The 16,731-nt window shown below is 39.7% G+C and overlaps 1 protein-coding gene across 19 annotated transcripts in view; it reads right to left on the minus strand.

Moving 5' to 3' along the window:
- The window catches only part of ROBO2 (roundabout guidance receptor 2), a 615,358-nt gene that overhangs the window by 167,128 nt on the left and 431,499 nt on the right, over nt 1-16,731 (minus strand). For all 19 annotated transcript variants that reach the window (XM_034792420.1, XM_034792471.1, XM_034792534.1 and 16 more), the window contains exon 5: nt 10,496-10,634. In XM_034792420.1, the coding sequence (XP_034648311.1) occupies nt 10,496-10,634 (139 nt within the window). The remainder of the gene's footprint in view (nt 1-10,495; nt 10,635-16,731) is intronic.

Raw genomic sequence — 16,731 nt, forward strand, 5'->3', positions numbered from 1 at the left:
AAATGCAACTTACAAGTGCAGGTTGTAATTTCATTAAAGATGTATTTACAGAGCTTAACCAGCTGTTCTGGGCTGGAATACGGAAAAAAAAAAAAAAAAAGACCCATGTGATTGCTACTTAAGACATTTTTTAAGGCAACTGTAAAATACATTCTCTGAGTAAGTCTCACTCTCATGAAGAGCTGGCACTGCTATCTTCTTCTGTGTGAAAGGTTTAAACAGTTATTACAGCGTGTCATAAATTTTAACTTGTAATTGAAAATCTCTTCACTTCCTCAGGAAAAAAAAAATCCTGTATTACTTGCTACATAATTACAGGCTATGCAGCTGCTCTCTTAGGCTTTACTAGGAAATTTGAAGACATGAAACACTGCACAAACTCTATTCGAATTTTTATTAAATAGAAAGCCAAAGAAATGTCACCCCTCCACCAAAGAATCTCAAACAATAACAACGCCCCCCTTCCCGTTCTAAGGATTAAAAGGAGCAGAGTCATGATTTAAGTAAGGCCATATTTGGTTAGAGGTCTTAACTGTTACTCCCCATTTCTTAGGAGTCTATTTGCCCTTCAGTAAGTCCTGTTTACATCAAGCATGTATCAAGGAGACAACTGGACACCTAACTGTCACTGAAAAGGGGTGTGGTATACTGACTTTAAAAAAAAAAAAAATCCAATATGTCCTGGTCCCTCTGCCTAACTTATTTGCTTTGAAATAATCTTTTGTCCTCAGTTGCTTTGAAATCATCTTTGTCCTGACTACCTGTATCATTTATATGGCAAACCAAGTTTATTCATGAGATAGTGAACCTAATATTTTAGCTAGGGGCATCAGGCTAGTGACTCCACAATTTCCTGTTCACCTTCAGTAGTTTGACATGAGTCATACTTGATTAACTATTCCCCTAGCCTCAGTGCAGTGTGGTAGCTATGGATTGATGTAGAATTTTTAGAGCAATTAAAATAAAATATACACCATGTGCCTCTATCCTTGACTCACAATGCATTTCAGTCTTGGGTCATTGATTCAAAATGGACAGCCTCTGGAATGAAGCTTTACACATCCCAGAGTTCACATTGTACTATTATTTTCCCTGTTGGTTTTGTACCAAAATTTGTAATATAGGGAATTGTTAATCTGTTGGGAGTAGTTTGTGGACTACAAAAGCGTAGAAATGCTGAATAATTCAGTTAATATATAATCAAAACAATATAAGAGGAATGTGGCTGTAGGAGCAATATTATTGAATAAACTGTGTCCATGGAGCCCTTCTTAGAGCTTTCTTAATTGATGACCAGTTTCTTTGGAAACAAATATAGTGTGCTGTAACAATGTGGTTAATGAAGGTGCACCAGGCACCAACACCTTTACATATTTTCCTTGCAGTACCTACTTCAAAGTTTAAAATAATAAACCTATCTAAAATACTGATATACCCCCCTACTACTATAGTATCTGAGCACAGCATCTCACAGTCTTTGTCTTTACCCTCACAACTCCCTCACATGCTATTATCTCTATCTAACAGATGAGGAACTGAATTATAGGGACACTAAGGGCCAATTTTAAAAAGATATTTATGCACCTAATGATGTAGGTTCATTCCTAATGAGATTTTCAAAAGTATCTATAGTGACTTGCCAGAACTCTCACAGGAAATCTGTGGTGGAACAGGGACTTGTACTCAGGTCTCCGAAGTCCCAGGATAGTGCCCTGCTTTGTTACCTCTCATTTCTCAGAACTTTTGGAAATCAGGTCTATTATTTAGGCACTTACAAAAGGATTTAAGAGTAAGATTTAAAAAAAAAAAACTATGTGACTTAGAAGCACCAGTCATTGACTTTCATTGGGATTTATGTTCCTAAACCACTTAGACACTTTTGAAAATTCTATCATAGAAAACTTACTCTAGGTATCCAATTTTGAAATACCTTTCTACAAAACACCAATCCGAATTTCAAATTTCTACTTGAATTCAGTTTAAAAATAACATCATTCATTTATTTTTGTAAATAGGAATCTGAACAAAAACACTAGATTACAAAGATATTGTTAATGTAACTTAAAAATACTCAAAGTTTCTTCAGAAGTTATGAGTTGCTTGCTTTTCTTAAATTAATCCAGCTGCAACTTGAGATACACATTGTTCACAAAAGGATCTTTATAATTAAAACTATAATAGTAAGGTTTCTGAGGCGCTGAAGGGCTTTTCAATGACTATGCAACACAAAATTTGGTGTAGTAATAGCTGTATAATTTAACTGTATTATCTCCTAAGTATGATACGTGATTATGCTCTCCTTACTCTTAGATTTCTCAATAAACATAAAGTTTAAAGAAGAATTTAGATTGATAGAGAGAGAGAGAGATTTACATTCTTGTAGGCTAATATCCTGATCTTGCACACTACTTTGTACAATTGCTTCCTATGAGGTGCTCATTTCAGAATCAGGGCCTAACACTCTGTATAACAAAATTCATGTTTTAGCATCACTGAACTAGAAATATTTGAAAGCTGAAATTGCTAATGGAAACCGTAATAAACCTTTAACACTAGTCACCCTAGTGGGCACCTCCTATAATCCTGCCATTGTAATCCTGGGATGAAGCCAAGAGGAGAATATTATTTAAAAGCAGAATATACACTAACATTAGGCAGCTGCACAAAGAATGTCATCAGCTGTGGAAATAGGAAATTGACACTCTAAGCTGTAAGACAAATAGATGGGTGGAACATCTGCTCAGAGGAGGGTTTTATTTATGTAATAAGGGATGCAAAGGGAAAACTTTCTGAAGGTTTCATACTGAAATGTAGATGCAAAATGCTTATAATAGAGGTGCTCAGAAGATGCAAGTTAGCTTCATTTTCTCTTTAAAAAAATCTCCCATTCAATCAAAGAGAAAATACTCAGAAGTTGTCTTCACTTCAACTGACAGAGCTGTCATGCTGTCACTTGCCCATCTTTTAGATATTCATTTTGTCTACACTAGACAAATATCTTTGCCCACACTGAACAAATATATATAGTAAAAGCTGTTCTTTCAGATTACTCCAAATTCAGCTGCCTAGATAAAATACAGTTCAAAATGGTTTTAGAGTCCCAAGTACTCTTTGAATGATGAAGATGTCACTTTAAGCTTTTGTTTATATAAATGATAGATTTCTCCTCCCTTTACCTCATCCTTAAAGGTAGCTGAATGGTCATCAAATGTACTAGAGTGAAAGAACTAGAAACTAAAGGAATCTGCTTATTCAGTGAACATGTAAAGCACAGAAAGGGGTAGTAGAAATGCCACTCACCCACATACACAGGGAACTGATAGGGTCAACGATGAAGGGAGACAGTCCAAGCAGCCAGGAAGGGAGACACTTGCCAAGGGACAGTAGGTAGCACCTCCCTCTGGGAGTCTCTGGAACTCATTGGCCAGCTGGGGAGTGAAAGGTACTGATTGGCCAGCATTCCCCAGCTTCAGGATTTAATCCAGCATGGAGGCCATGTGGAGCCTCCTTCAGCTCTGTTCCAGCAGCGCACCCTACCCTCCCAAACAAGGAATAGGAATCTGGCCAGATAGATGTGGCAGGTCTAGCTGATCAACTGTTCAGGAGATGAGGAAGGAATTTTTTCTCCTATGGGCCATTTGGCAAAAGACCAGGGAGTTTTTTGCCTTCCTCACAGCACCTTCAAGACACAGTGGGTTAAGTAGGAAGGTACTTAGTACGTAACTGAGGTACTGGGGTGGAGTTGTTTATTTGTCGTAACCTGTGGCCAGTTGCCAGAATGGCTAATGAATGGTTCCCAGAGGTAAGAAACCTGGGATTTTGGTGAAGGGCATTGGGTTCCTGTGATAGGGTCAGACCTTGTGGCCCTGCTACACCCTCTGTTCTCCTTGGGGGGGGATGGAGGGTGCTAAGACTAAGAGAGAGCTGACTCCTGGAGAGTAGACTGAGGAGAGCCTACTCTGCTTTATGGGTTACATGGTAAGGAGCCCTGTAACTCCTGCAGTGGAACCAATTAAATGCCTGGTATAGGAGAGTATGGGTGGTAGGTGGGTAGCCTCCCCTGTCTAAAGTTTAATAAAAGTTGTGATCTTATGCTTAATTCCATGCATGTGTCTGTCTCATTTTACTGCTCTGTCCACATCAAGCCTTCCCTTTACTGCCTCATCAATGTATCTCAGCCTTGACCTAAAGAACTTAGGCCAAATCCCCAGCAGGCCAAATCATCACAGATGTATTTACTTCATGAAGCTATGTCATCATGGAGGAGGGGGAGGTGCTCTAGTTCTCTCTTTAGAGAGAACAACTTTCACGTCCTTCGAATCCTCAGCCATCCTGATGAGACTGCTGACAAGCGTCTGCCTCTTAGCATGACATTGATCCCAGAAAAAAAATAATTGGCTGACTGATACTAACTAACTAAACCAAAGGACTCAACTGAAAGAGTTAAAGAAAGATTGGCATTAATTATGTTACTGTAACCCACACACCTGGGTGTGGTGTTCTGTCCCATCTTGTAGCATCGAGATCCCTTAGAGACAGAGATTAATGAGTCTGCTCTACAGCCTTAGCTAATGGCCATATGGCTTTTAGCTCATGCAATAGAGGCTCACGCATTAAGCTCCAGAAGCCCCAGATCCAATCCCCCCGCCGACAAAAGGGGATCTGTCGGTGTTACAAGTGAGGGCTCATCCGCGATTTCAATTGGGAAGTCTCTGAAGCTCGGGATGCGCTTCCTCAGCTAGGGGAAGTATGTAACCCACACACCTCCTGGGTGTGGTGTTCTGTCCTCTCTGGTGGCATCGAGACCACTTAGGAACAGAGATTAATGAGTCTGCTCTACAGCCTTAGCTAACAACCACATGGCTTATTCATAGATTCATAGATTCTAGGACTGGAAGGGACCTCGAGAGGTCATCGAGTCCAGTCCCCTGCCCGCATGGCAGGACCAAATACTGTCTAGACCATCCCTGATAGACATTTATCTAACCTACTCTTAAATATCTCCAGAGATGGAGATTCCACAACCTCCCTAGGCAATTTATTCCAGTGTTTAACCATCCTGACAGTTAGGAACTTTTTCCTAATGTCCAACCTAGACTTCCCTTGTTGCAGTTTAAGCCCATTGCTTCTTGTTCTATCCTTAGAGGCTAAGGTGAACAAGTTTTCTCCCTCCTCCATATGACACCCTTTTAGATACCTGAAAACTGCTATCATGTCCCCTCTCAGTCTTCTCTTTTCCAAACTAAACAACCCCAATTCTTTCAGCCTTCCTTCATAGGTCATGTTCTCAAGACCTTTAATCATTCTTGTTGCTCTTCTCTGGACCCTCTCCAATTTCTCCACATCTTTCTTGAAATGCGGTGCCCAGACCTGGACACAATACTCCAGCTGAGGACTATCCAGCGCAGAGTAGAGTGGAAGAATGACTTCTCGTGTCTCGCTCACAACACACCTGTTAATGAATCCCAGAATCATATTTGCTTTTTTTGCAACAGCATCACACAGTTGACTCATATTTAGCTTGTGGTCCACTATAACCCTTAGATCCCTTTCTGCCGTACTCCTTCCTAGACAGTCTCTTCCCATTCTGTATGTGTGAAACTGATTTTTCCTTCCTAAGTGGAGCACTTTGCATTTGTCTTTGTTAAACTTCATCCTGTTTATCTCAGACCATTTCTCCAATTTGTCCAGATCATTTTGAATTATGACCCTATCCTCCAAAGCAGTTGCAATCCCTCTCAGTTTGGTATCATCTGCAAACTTAATAAGCGTACTTTCTATGCCAATATCTAAGTCATTGATGAAGATATTGACCAGAGCCGGTCCCAAAACAGACCCCTGCAGAACCCCACTTGTTATACCTTTCCAGCAGGATTGGGAACCATTAATAACTACTTTCTGAGTACGGTTATCCAGCCAGTTATGCACCCACCTTATAGTAGCTCCAACTAAGTTGTATTTGCCTAGTTTATCAATAAGAATAGTTCATGCAGTAGAGGCTCATGCATTTAGCTCCAAAGGTCCCAGGTTCAATCCTGACCACCAGTGACCAGGATCTGTCAGCGTTGTATTACCAACATGGGTTTATGGAAAATACATATTGCCAAAAATATTCTCAGACATCTGAAAGGCATTTGACTTGGTATCATAATTTTTTATAAAGAATATAGAATAATACAAAATCAACATGGCATGTATTAAATAGACTAAAAACTGGTTTACTGATAGGTATCAAAATGCAATTGTAAATGAGGGATCATCATCAAGTAGATGTTTTTTCTAATGGGATCACACAGGGATTGGTTCTTGGCACTATACTATTTAATATCTTTATCAATGACCCGGAAGGACACACAAACCCATTACTGATAAAGTCTGCAAATGATGTAAAGATTGGAGGACTGGTAAATAATGAAGAAGAGAGGTCACTGATACAGAGTAATCTGGATCGTTTGGTAAGACGGGCACAAGCAAACAATATTTGTTTCAACAGGGCCAAATGTAAGGTTATACATTTAAGAATGTAGGCCACATTTATAAGAGGGGAAGAATCTAGCCTGGGAAGTAGTAAGTCTGAAAAAGACTTGGGCATTATGTAGAAGGTCAGACTAGACTTTCTGGTCTTAAAATGGATGAATCTAAGCACCATTGTAGCAGCTTGTGATGTTCTAAGGACTAAGATGAAGTTTCTAACACTGTACCTTCCAATTATAAATGCAAAAACCTGTTAATGCAATGTTAAACTGCACTATAAAAACACAACATCTGGAGTATTCTCTGGTGGCTAAAGCTGGTTATGATCAGAATGTTAGTGTGCATCTCCCTTCCATTTATGTAAACAATGAAAACCAGTTGTGTGTGTATTTCATATATATGTATATATATATATATATGAGAAAGCCCTGTGATTGTTTTAAAATGAAACTTGTACTAAGAAGAAATCATATTTGGATATGAAATTAAAGGTAATGCATCTCACAATAGTTAAAATATGAAAAGAAAGAGAAGAGCATATAGGCAGTAAGAATGAACATGATCTAATGCAGTGTTTCCCAAACTTGGGACGCCGCTTTTTTAGGGAAAGCCCCTGGTGGGCTGGGCCAGTTTGTTTACCTGCCGTGTCCGCAGATCGGGCCGATCGCAGCTCCCACTGGCCGCAGTTCGCTGCTCCAGGCCAATGGGAGTTGCTGGAAGCAACATACTGGCCGCTGCTTCCAGCAGCTCCCATTGGCCTGGAGCGGGGAGCCATGATCGGCCGGACCTGCGGACGCAGCAGGTAAACAAACCAGCCCGGCCCGCCAGCGGCTTTTCCTACACAAGGGCGTCCCAAGTTTGAGAAACACTGATGTAATGAAATATAAAACTTAATTGCAAACCACCATCAGTTCAGAATCTGGCATTTCTACTTACAAGTCTGACTTAATAGTAATAACAATGATTTTTAAAAAACACCTGAACACAATAGATGTCCTAAGCACGAAAGTATACACAGTGAAACAAAAATCAAAAACGAAAGGACATCTTGATCTGCCCACACATCAAAATCCCAAGTTTGATGTAAACATTCTAATCATAAGCTTCCCTGTCGGTGGTTCTCACACTAGATATACACCTCTACCCCAATATAACATGACCCAATATAACACAAATTTGGATATAACGCAGGAAAGCAGCGCTCCAGGGGGCAAGGCTGCGCACTCCAGCGGATCAAAGCAAGTTCGATATAACGCAGTTTCACCTCTAATGCAATAAGATTTTTTTGGCTCCTGAGGACAGCGTTATATTGGGGTAGAGGTGTACATACATTTGTTACTGCATTTGGAACAAAAGCTCTGTCAAAAATCTCCCTTTATTTTAAACTGTAAAGTAAAGATATATTTTAATAGATATAAACATGCATCCTATTCAAACAGTACATTCAACATGTGTAATGAATTTAGAGTTATTTGTCCTGTTCTGTTTTTTGTCATTTTATTAATTTTCTGGGTGGGGGGGGAATTAAAAACCCAATCTTGCAAATATTACTAAGAGTATTGTTGCACCATGAGTTGCTACCATTGACTTCAATGGACCTGTGCACAACAGTAAATGTTACATTTGGCAATAGCGTTTGCAGGATCAGTTCCTAAAATATTAGTCTTACCACATTAGGTGCAAATACATTACAGTATACCCAAATTGAATATGCATTATTATTACATTAGTTTTGATGTCACAATATAGCACTAGTAGGAACATTACACGAAGAAACAAGTTCCAGTTAACACATGTTTAAAAGAACTCAATTATTATTATTATTATTATTATTTGGTGAAAAAAGAAAACCCAAACATCAAATATTTAAAAATCCAGAAGAAAGGAGTCCTGTGTTAGCCTGAAATCTTTATCAAACTTAGCAGTTAAAGCAACAAGATCAGCAGTTTTCTATTGGTGGGGTATGAGTCAAAAGTAGATCATGAAGGAGCAATAGATTGGTCATACCCTCCAAATCGAGAGCAGCAAAATCTTTGGATTAATATGTATGCATCCAGGAAGAAAGAGTGGTATGTTTATAATAGATCATTTGTAGCATGCTTTTTTTGAGTACCCAATTTCAGACACCTTAATGGGTTCTGATTTTCAGACGGTGGTTGCTGAGCATTTTCTAAAAATCAGGCCCCTTTAAGTTGTCTTAAGTTAAGTGCCCAGAAATTGAGGCACATGAAAACTGAGGCCCACAAAGGCTACATCTACTCTATGAGCTAGGGTTGTGATTTCCCCGCTCACAGGCACATACACGCGGTAACTTGATTACAGCTAGTGCAAGTATAAATGGTAGTGTAGCTGTGGTAGCAAGGGCAGTAGAAGTGGAGGCACAGCTTAGCTGTGCAGAGTATTTTCCCATCAGTTTCAGCAGTGCTTCTACCCTGCACAGTTAAACTGTGCCACGCTGCCATTGCCTGTGCTAGTACCACAGCTACAGTTCTATTTATACCTGTGTTAGCTCTCATTAAGCTACCACAAGTATGTGTACATGACAGGGGAATGAGACCCCCTAGCTCATAGTACAGGCATGGTCAGAGTCACTTTTGGTCAACAAATGAAGGTGTTAAGAGGACTTCAGTCTACCAAGGGGAAGTCGGGGTAGGGATAGGTAAAGTTTACTACATGTCAAATAAAATGTGCTTGCTACCTTTCACAACATTTTATCAAAACACAAGCTCATATGGAGTATAATGGAGCAAGCCACAGAAAAAAAACCATAAATTTATTTACTGATACTTCAGAGAAAACAAACCTCTTAATACAATGAAATGTCCATTTTCAGTAGAGAGAATTATTTTATTGACAAGGCACGTGCTAACGAAATACCTACACATGTTTTTGTGCTATTTTACATGTCACTTTACCTGTCTATCTACAGAACATTACAAGAAGAATGAGAAAAGCCAATATAATGAGTATTACACAGTATAGTGTTTATGTGGGAGATGAACAAGGGGTAAGATGATGAATGCAAACTACCTTTAATGTTATTTCTACTTGTATATCAACAACAACATGTCATGACCAAACATTTTACCATTTCTGGAAATATGAACATTGCTTTTGTTTGTGCTTGGTCAGGTAAGGAGAAATGTTTAGTTGTTGAATATGACTGCTCCTGCTGATTCTCCTCCCAGTGAAACCAATGGAAGCTTTGCAATTAATTTCAATGGGAACACCCTTAATGTGTTCACAGCTGGAGTTCTTTTCTCCTCCTTCATTTGCTCAGTCCTCTACAGTTCTAGCACTTGAAATTATTATACAAAAATTCACCTCTCTATTAATAACTACCTTTTCAAGGTGTTGCCTTATTTTCCACTTTCACTGGGGAAATATGTTTTTCAAGTTAAACTAAGTCTGTTGTGTTAGTGGTTTCCTGCCTTTCTTCCTGCCAGAACATCTGTTACTAATGACTGAAACATTTTAAATTTATTTTCTCTACTTCTGGCATTTTGTTTCTTTCTTTCCAAAATATTCCAGAAAAGACAGACTTATTTTCTAGCCTCAAACCATTGTGTAAGACTGGAGAAAAGCCAGCAAACCCTTCCAGCCTGCCTTATTTTTATGCCTTTCAACTACTGTTTCCAAGTGGTATGTAAGCACTCTGGTCTGTTTGCCCCCTATAGAGCATCTGTAAGTTATTCTCTGGAATATCAGCTTTCTAAAGTACTTATTATTGTTTCTGGGGGCTCATCAGATATGTTCTTCAAGTGGAGTGAATGTCCATGTGGACAAAATAACTCTCCACCACTCCTCTCCCCAAGACCCTTTTCCATGGGTGATCATACCCCACGTGATTTTCCTTAGTTCACCAGCTCAGGAGCATATTTGATAGGGTAATTTGACCAACAGGCAATAAACTTCCTTACCTGTTATATCTGATTGCTTTGTTCTCTAGTGTAAAACCCTAGTAATCAGGGTTAACCAGAGAGGAGAGACTGACAATGAGAACAAGAATGGTTACTCTTACCTTCCTCTTGGCAAATCCACATCATCTTTCTTCCACCGGACTGTTGGCTGAGGATCCCCCTGGACTTGACATCGGAATTCTACTGCCTCTTCCTCCAGAACCACTTGGTTAATTGGTCTCCTGAGAAACGTGGGTCGTTCTTGAAAGAGATTTTAAAATGACATATAGTAAGTTGGGTTGACTAAATTAAAATATTTCAGATATAGATATAGATGAATTGATGAAGATGTGATTGATGATAATGTGCACAGATACACTCAACAGTTGAGAACAAGGAAAGAAAGTCAGTGGCTGCCACAACATATTCTGCATGAAACATAAACATAAAACAGGGGCAGCAAAACTGCATAATCAGCTGCCACAGAAAAAATAGCTTTACAAAGAGAACAAATATTTTAACTGCATCTACTCTAGTTCCAAATATGCAACATCAGGCTATGGAATACTAAGTCTATGGCTACACTGTGAGCAGCCATGCAGGGTCAAAGGGGGCAAGCAAAAAACATCCCATTCTTGCTAATTTCACAATAGCCATACACAGTTACAGTTGCATTCCCTGCACTCTGGGTAGTGTGCAGACAGTTTGTGGGAAATGAGAATCAGAAAATGTGGCAGGGAAGTGGGGTCACTGCCCTCCCCCTCTGTACCATGCCACAGAGTAGGACCAGTGCACCAGGATCAGTAATCCGCTAAGAGATGGAGTAGATTGCCAACCTACCATGTACAAGGAACAGCCCAGACAGAGATTCATAGAATCACAGAAATATAGGGCTGAAAGGGAACTCAAGAAGTCATCAAGTCCAGCTCCCTGGACTGAGGCAGGACCACGTAAACCTAGACCATCCCTGACAGGGTATAGAACCAACACTCATGAGGAAGGCACCAGAATGTTGGGGGAGGGAAGGGGAGGCTAGAGAGGAAACTGTAGTCAGCCATGGGGAGATATCACCCTGAGCAGGAAACAGCTGGAGTGACTCCTGAAGCCGCAATAGGAACTTCCATCCAGGAGATCATAACGCCCGACACTACAGGGAATGCATTGAACTCCCAGGGTAAGCCTGACAGAGTGAGCCTGATTCAGCTATCCAGGTAGAAGGACTCATAGAAAACTGCTACTTAGACAGAAGGTACTGCGGGCCTTTTCCACTTTGAGTTGGCTGTGGAAGCAGTTATTCTCAGGTGCATTGGTACATTTATTTCCCTTTTGATCCCTTATCAGAAGAGCCATAAGAAGGCCCACAATTGGCAGGGGCCTCCTTGCAAGGACTAAGAAACAGAAGCTGAACATAAGCCACCCAGTGTAGATAAGTGGGGATGGTCAGGGTCTCCCACCGTCTGGGATAAAAACCTAACGGGACTCCTTTACACCATCTCTGACAAGTGTTTGTCTAACCTGTTCTTAAAAACCTCCAATGATAGGCATTCCACAACCTCTTCTGATGACCTAATTCCAGTGATTAACTATCCTTATAGTTAGAAAGTTTTTCCTAATATCCAACCTACATATAGCCTGCTGAAGATTAAGACCATTACTTTTTGTCCTATCTTCAGTGGACATGAAGAACAATCGATCGCCATCCTCTTTATTACAGCCGTTAAACATATTTGAAGACTTAACAGGTCCCCACCTCAGTCTTCCTATATCAAGACTAAACATGCCCAGTATTTCCTCATAAGTCAGTTTTTCTAAATCTTTTATCCTTTTTTTTTGCTTTCCCCCTTGTGTCTGTCTGAGTGCTCCTCCTTGCTCTGCTCTGCCCCCTATGCAGGGAGTGTTTTCAAACCTACAGTCTAGCCATAAGAATAAAGGATTTGCCAAGCAATATCAGTCTAATAGGTTATTTACTGTGGCAGTCTGCCTTTCATGATAATCAATACTTGATGCTGTAGAGGAAAGTGAAAACACCCTGCAATACATCTAGACCTGATCTCCATCACTAAAGCCACCACAAGAAATTAATAGGGCTGTTGATTAATCGCTGTTAACTCATGTGATTAACTCAAAAAATATTAACACAATTAATTGCAATTTTAATCACACTGTTAAACAATAGAATACCAGGTGAAATGTATTAAATATTTTTGATGTTTTTCTACATTTTCAAATATATTGGTTTCAATTACAACAGTGAATACAAAGAGTACAGTGCTCACTTTATATTATTATTTTTGATTACTAATTTTTGCACTCTAAAAATGAAAAACAAAAAAAATAGTATTTTTCAATTCACTTCATACAAGTAGTGTAGTGCAATCTCTTTATCATGAAAATGCAACTTACAAATGTAGATTTTTTTGTTGTTACATAACTACACCCAATAACAAAACAATGTAAAACTTTAGCGCCTGCAAGTCCACTAAGTCCTACTTCTTGTTCAGCCAACTGCGAAGACAAACAGCTCATTTACATTTATGGGATATAATGCCACCTATTTATTATTTACAATGTCACCTGAAAGTGAGAACAAGCATTCACATGGCACTTTTTTAGCTGGCATTGCAAGGTATTTACGTGCCAGATATGCTAAACATTCGTATGTCCCTTCATGCTTCGCCCACCATTCCAGGGTACATGCTTCCATGCTGATGATGCTCATTAAAAAAATAATGCATTAATTAAATTTGTGACTGAACTCTTTGGGGGAGAATAATGTCTCCTGCTCTGTTTTACCTGCATTCTGCCATATATTTCATGTTATAGAAGTCTCGGATGATGACCCAGCACATGTTGTTTGTTTTAAGAACACATGCACTGCAGATTTGACAAAACAGAAAGAAGGTACCAATGTGAGATTTCTAAAGATAGCTAAGGCACTTGACACAAGAATCTGAAGTGCCTTCCAAAAATCTGAGAGGGACGAGGTGTTGAGCATGCTTTCAGAAGTCGTAAAAGAGCAACACTCTGATGGGGAAACTACAGAACCTGAACCACCAATAAAGAAAATCAACTTTCTGCTGGCGGCATCTGACTCAGATGATGAAAATGAACATGCGTCAGTCTGTACTGCTTGGGATAGTTATTGAGCAGAACCTATCATCAGCATGGATGCATGTCCTCGGGAATGGTGGTTGAAGCATGAAGGGACATATGAATCTTTAGGGCACTTGGCATGTAAATATCTTGTGACGCTGGCTACAACAGTGCCATGGGAACACCTGTTCTCACTTTCAGGTGACATTGTAAACAAGATGTGGGCTGCAAATGTAAACAAACTTGTTTGTCTGAGTGACTGGCTGAACAAGAAATAAGACTGCGTGGACTTGTAGGTGCTAAAGTTTTACATTATTTTATTTTTGAGTGCAGGTTATTTTTTAACATAATTGTACGCTTGTAAATTCAATGTTCATGATAAAGAGATAGCACTACAGTACTTGCAATGGGGGAATTGAAAAATACTATTTTGTTTTTACAGTGCAGATATTTGTAACACAAATAAGTATGAACTGAGCACTGTACACTTTGTATTCTGTAATTGAAATGAATATATTTGAAAATGTAGAAAACATTCAAAAATATTTAAATAAATGGTATTCTATTATTGTTTAGCAGCGTGATTAATCGTGCAATTAATCACGATTAATTTTTTTAATCGCTTGACAGCTCTAGAAACAAAATGATGCCCTGAATAATGAGTTTTGTTTAGCCTTGTTATTCTAGCATGCACAGCTACAAAAATTATTATTTGTTAGAATCTTATCCACGCCTGTTTCAAATCTAGTCTCACAGACAAATTCTGACCTCGGTTATAATGGAACAAATCCAAGGTAATTTCATTTCAAGACATGTCACTGATTTTAGCCTCAAAGTTGCCTATGCTTCACCCAAATTTAGTTCCAACATCCCCCCCACCAAACATACACTTTTACTGTTATAAACTATATAGATCACAATTAAAGAGGGCATAGTAAGAGTCATTTACACTACAGAGAGTAATTTCAAAATAAAGGTGCTTGTCACGCATTGCATCCCACATTTCAGTCTCAGTGAGCTGAGAGGTTACATTAAATTAATCCAGATTTACACCATAAATAAGATCAGAATCTGGCTCACAGAGTTTGGCTTCATGACTTCCTGTAGTATTGAATTTCACAGGTTGACTACATTATACACACACATACACAGGACTTTGAAATATATGTATAACACTGCTCTACAGCCAAAATGATGCTGAAATAAATGTAGTCAAACTTTACTAATTCTGGGTCACTGAGAAAGAAAATGATGCTTAAAATTGTTGATTGGCTCTAGTTTTCAAGATATACTATTGGGTCAGTATATACGACCTTTGACTTGGGAATGGCGGAGGATAAGTGAGTTATAAAGGGAAGGGATCTCAATTTAAACCAGAAATGACTAAAATACATCTTTGACTGGATCTATGAATAAATCTATGACTGGGTTTGGACAGTACTTGCTTTTTAGGCAAAACAATGAATGATGCAATCTGAAGTTGGTATTGCATCATACATGCTATGACTTGCATCATGTTATTCCTAGAAGTCATGGATGATGCAATCATAACGAAGCTTACATCACTCTGCTGAACAAATTGCCCTATATCTGCTCTAGAAATCATACAGTGTCGTGCTCTCTTATTTGTCAGTGTTTGATTTTGCAAAGGGACACATTTCTGTTCAGCCAAAGTGAGCAGAGTTGCCTCGTACTTGTGTGAACAGTGCAGATAACTTCTGCTATGTTTGTGGTGAAGTGACTTTTGCATCACAAAAGCACAGTATAACCACTATGGTTAAGAAAGTCTATCACCTTTATTTTGGCTGCAAAATTGGAGATCAGGACAAGAGGTGGGCCCCACACATGTGCTGCAACACTTGTGCAACAAATCTTCGCCAGTGGTTGAACAGGAAAAGGAAATCTATGCCTTTTGCAGTGCCAATGATTTGGAGAGAGCCAACAGATCATACCAGCAATTGTTACTTCTGCATGGTGCCTCCAGTTGGGAAAGGTGTGTCAAAGAAGAAAAAGTGGACTGTGCATTATCCAAACATTCCATCAGCTATACGCCCAGTACCCCACGGAGAAGGACTGCCGGTTCCTGAAGCACCAGAATCATTCTCACTTGAGTCAGAAGAGGAAGAGGATGAAACTTCTGGTCCTGAACCATCAATGTCACAGGACCCACATTTTCTCCCATCCTCCTCCTCTGAACTACACCTCATAACACAAGGTGAACTGAATGACCTTGTCAGGGATTTGGAACCCAAGAGTAAGGCAGAACTGTTGGGCTCCAGACTACAGCAGTGGAATCTCCTGGCACGTGATGTTAGGGTTTCCATGTTCCATGAGCATCAAAAGGATCTTGTCCCATTCTTCTTCATGGAAGGTGATCTTGTAGCCTGCAACAACATCGATGGTGTGATGGCAGCCCTCAACGTCGTTCATGATCCAGATGAGTGGAGACTGTTCATTGATTCATCGAAGACGAGTCTTAAAGCTGTTTTATTGCATAATGGCAATGTTTTGCCATCAATTCCAGTTGGTCATGCAGTCCATATGAAGGGAACCTATGACAACATGAAACAACTTTTGAGGTGCATAAGTATGACCAACATCAGTGGCAGCTTTGTGGCGATTTGAAGGTTGTTGCTCTCTTGCTTGGTCTGCAGACTGGATACACAAAGTACAAAGTACTGCTGTTTTCTCTGCGAATGGGATAGTTGTGCAAGAGATTCCCACTACATCAAGAAAGCTTGGCCACTCCGACAGTCATTGGAGCCTCAGAGGAAAAGTGTTCAGCATCCACCACTTGTTGAATCAAGGAAGATTTTGTTACCATCCTTACACATCAAGCTGGGTCTGATGAAGAACTTTGTCAAGGCCATTGACAAAACACAAGCAGCTTTCAAGTACCTCCGTGGAAAATTTCCAAGGTTAAGTGAAGCTATAATAAAGGAAGGTGTCTTTGTTGGTCCTCAGATTTGTGAACTTCTTCGAAATGATGCATTTGACCATGCACTGCGTGGCAAGGAAAAGACGGCATGGAAAGCCTTCCAGTTAGTGGCAATAAATTTTCTCGGAAACAACAAGGCAGACAACTACAGGTTGTTGGTGGAAAACCTCCTCAAGGCATACAAAAGCCTTGGTTGCAACATGTCACTAAAGATATATTTTTTGCACTCTCATCTAGATTTTTTTCCACCAAACTGCGGAGCAGTGAGCGATGAGCACGGTGAGTGATTTCACCAGGACATTGCAACAATGGAGAAACGCTATCAGG

Source organism: Trachemys scripta, chromosome 1 (assembly GCF_013100865.1).
Source record: "Trachemys scripta elegans isolate TJP31775 chromosome 1, CAS_Tse_1.0, whole genome shotgun sequence".
Lineage (NCBI taxonomy): Eukaryota > Metazoa > Chordata > Testudines > Emydidae > Trachemys > Trachemys scripta.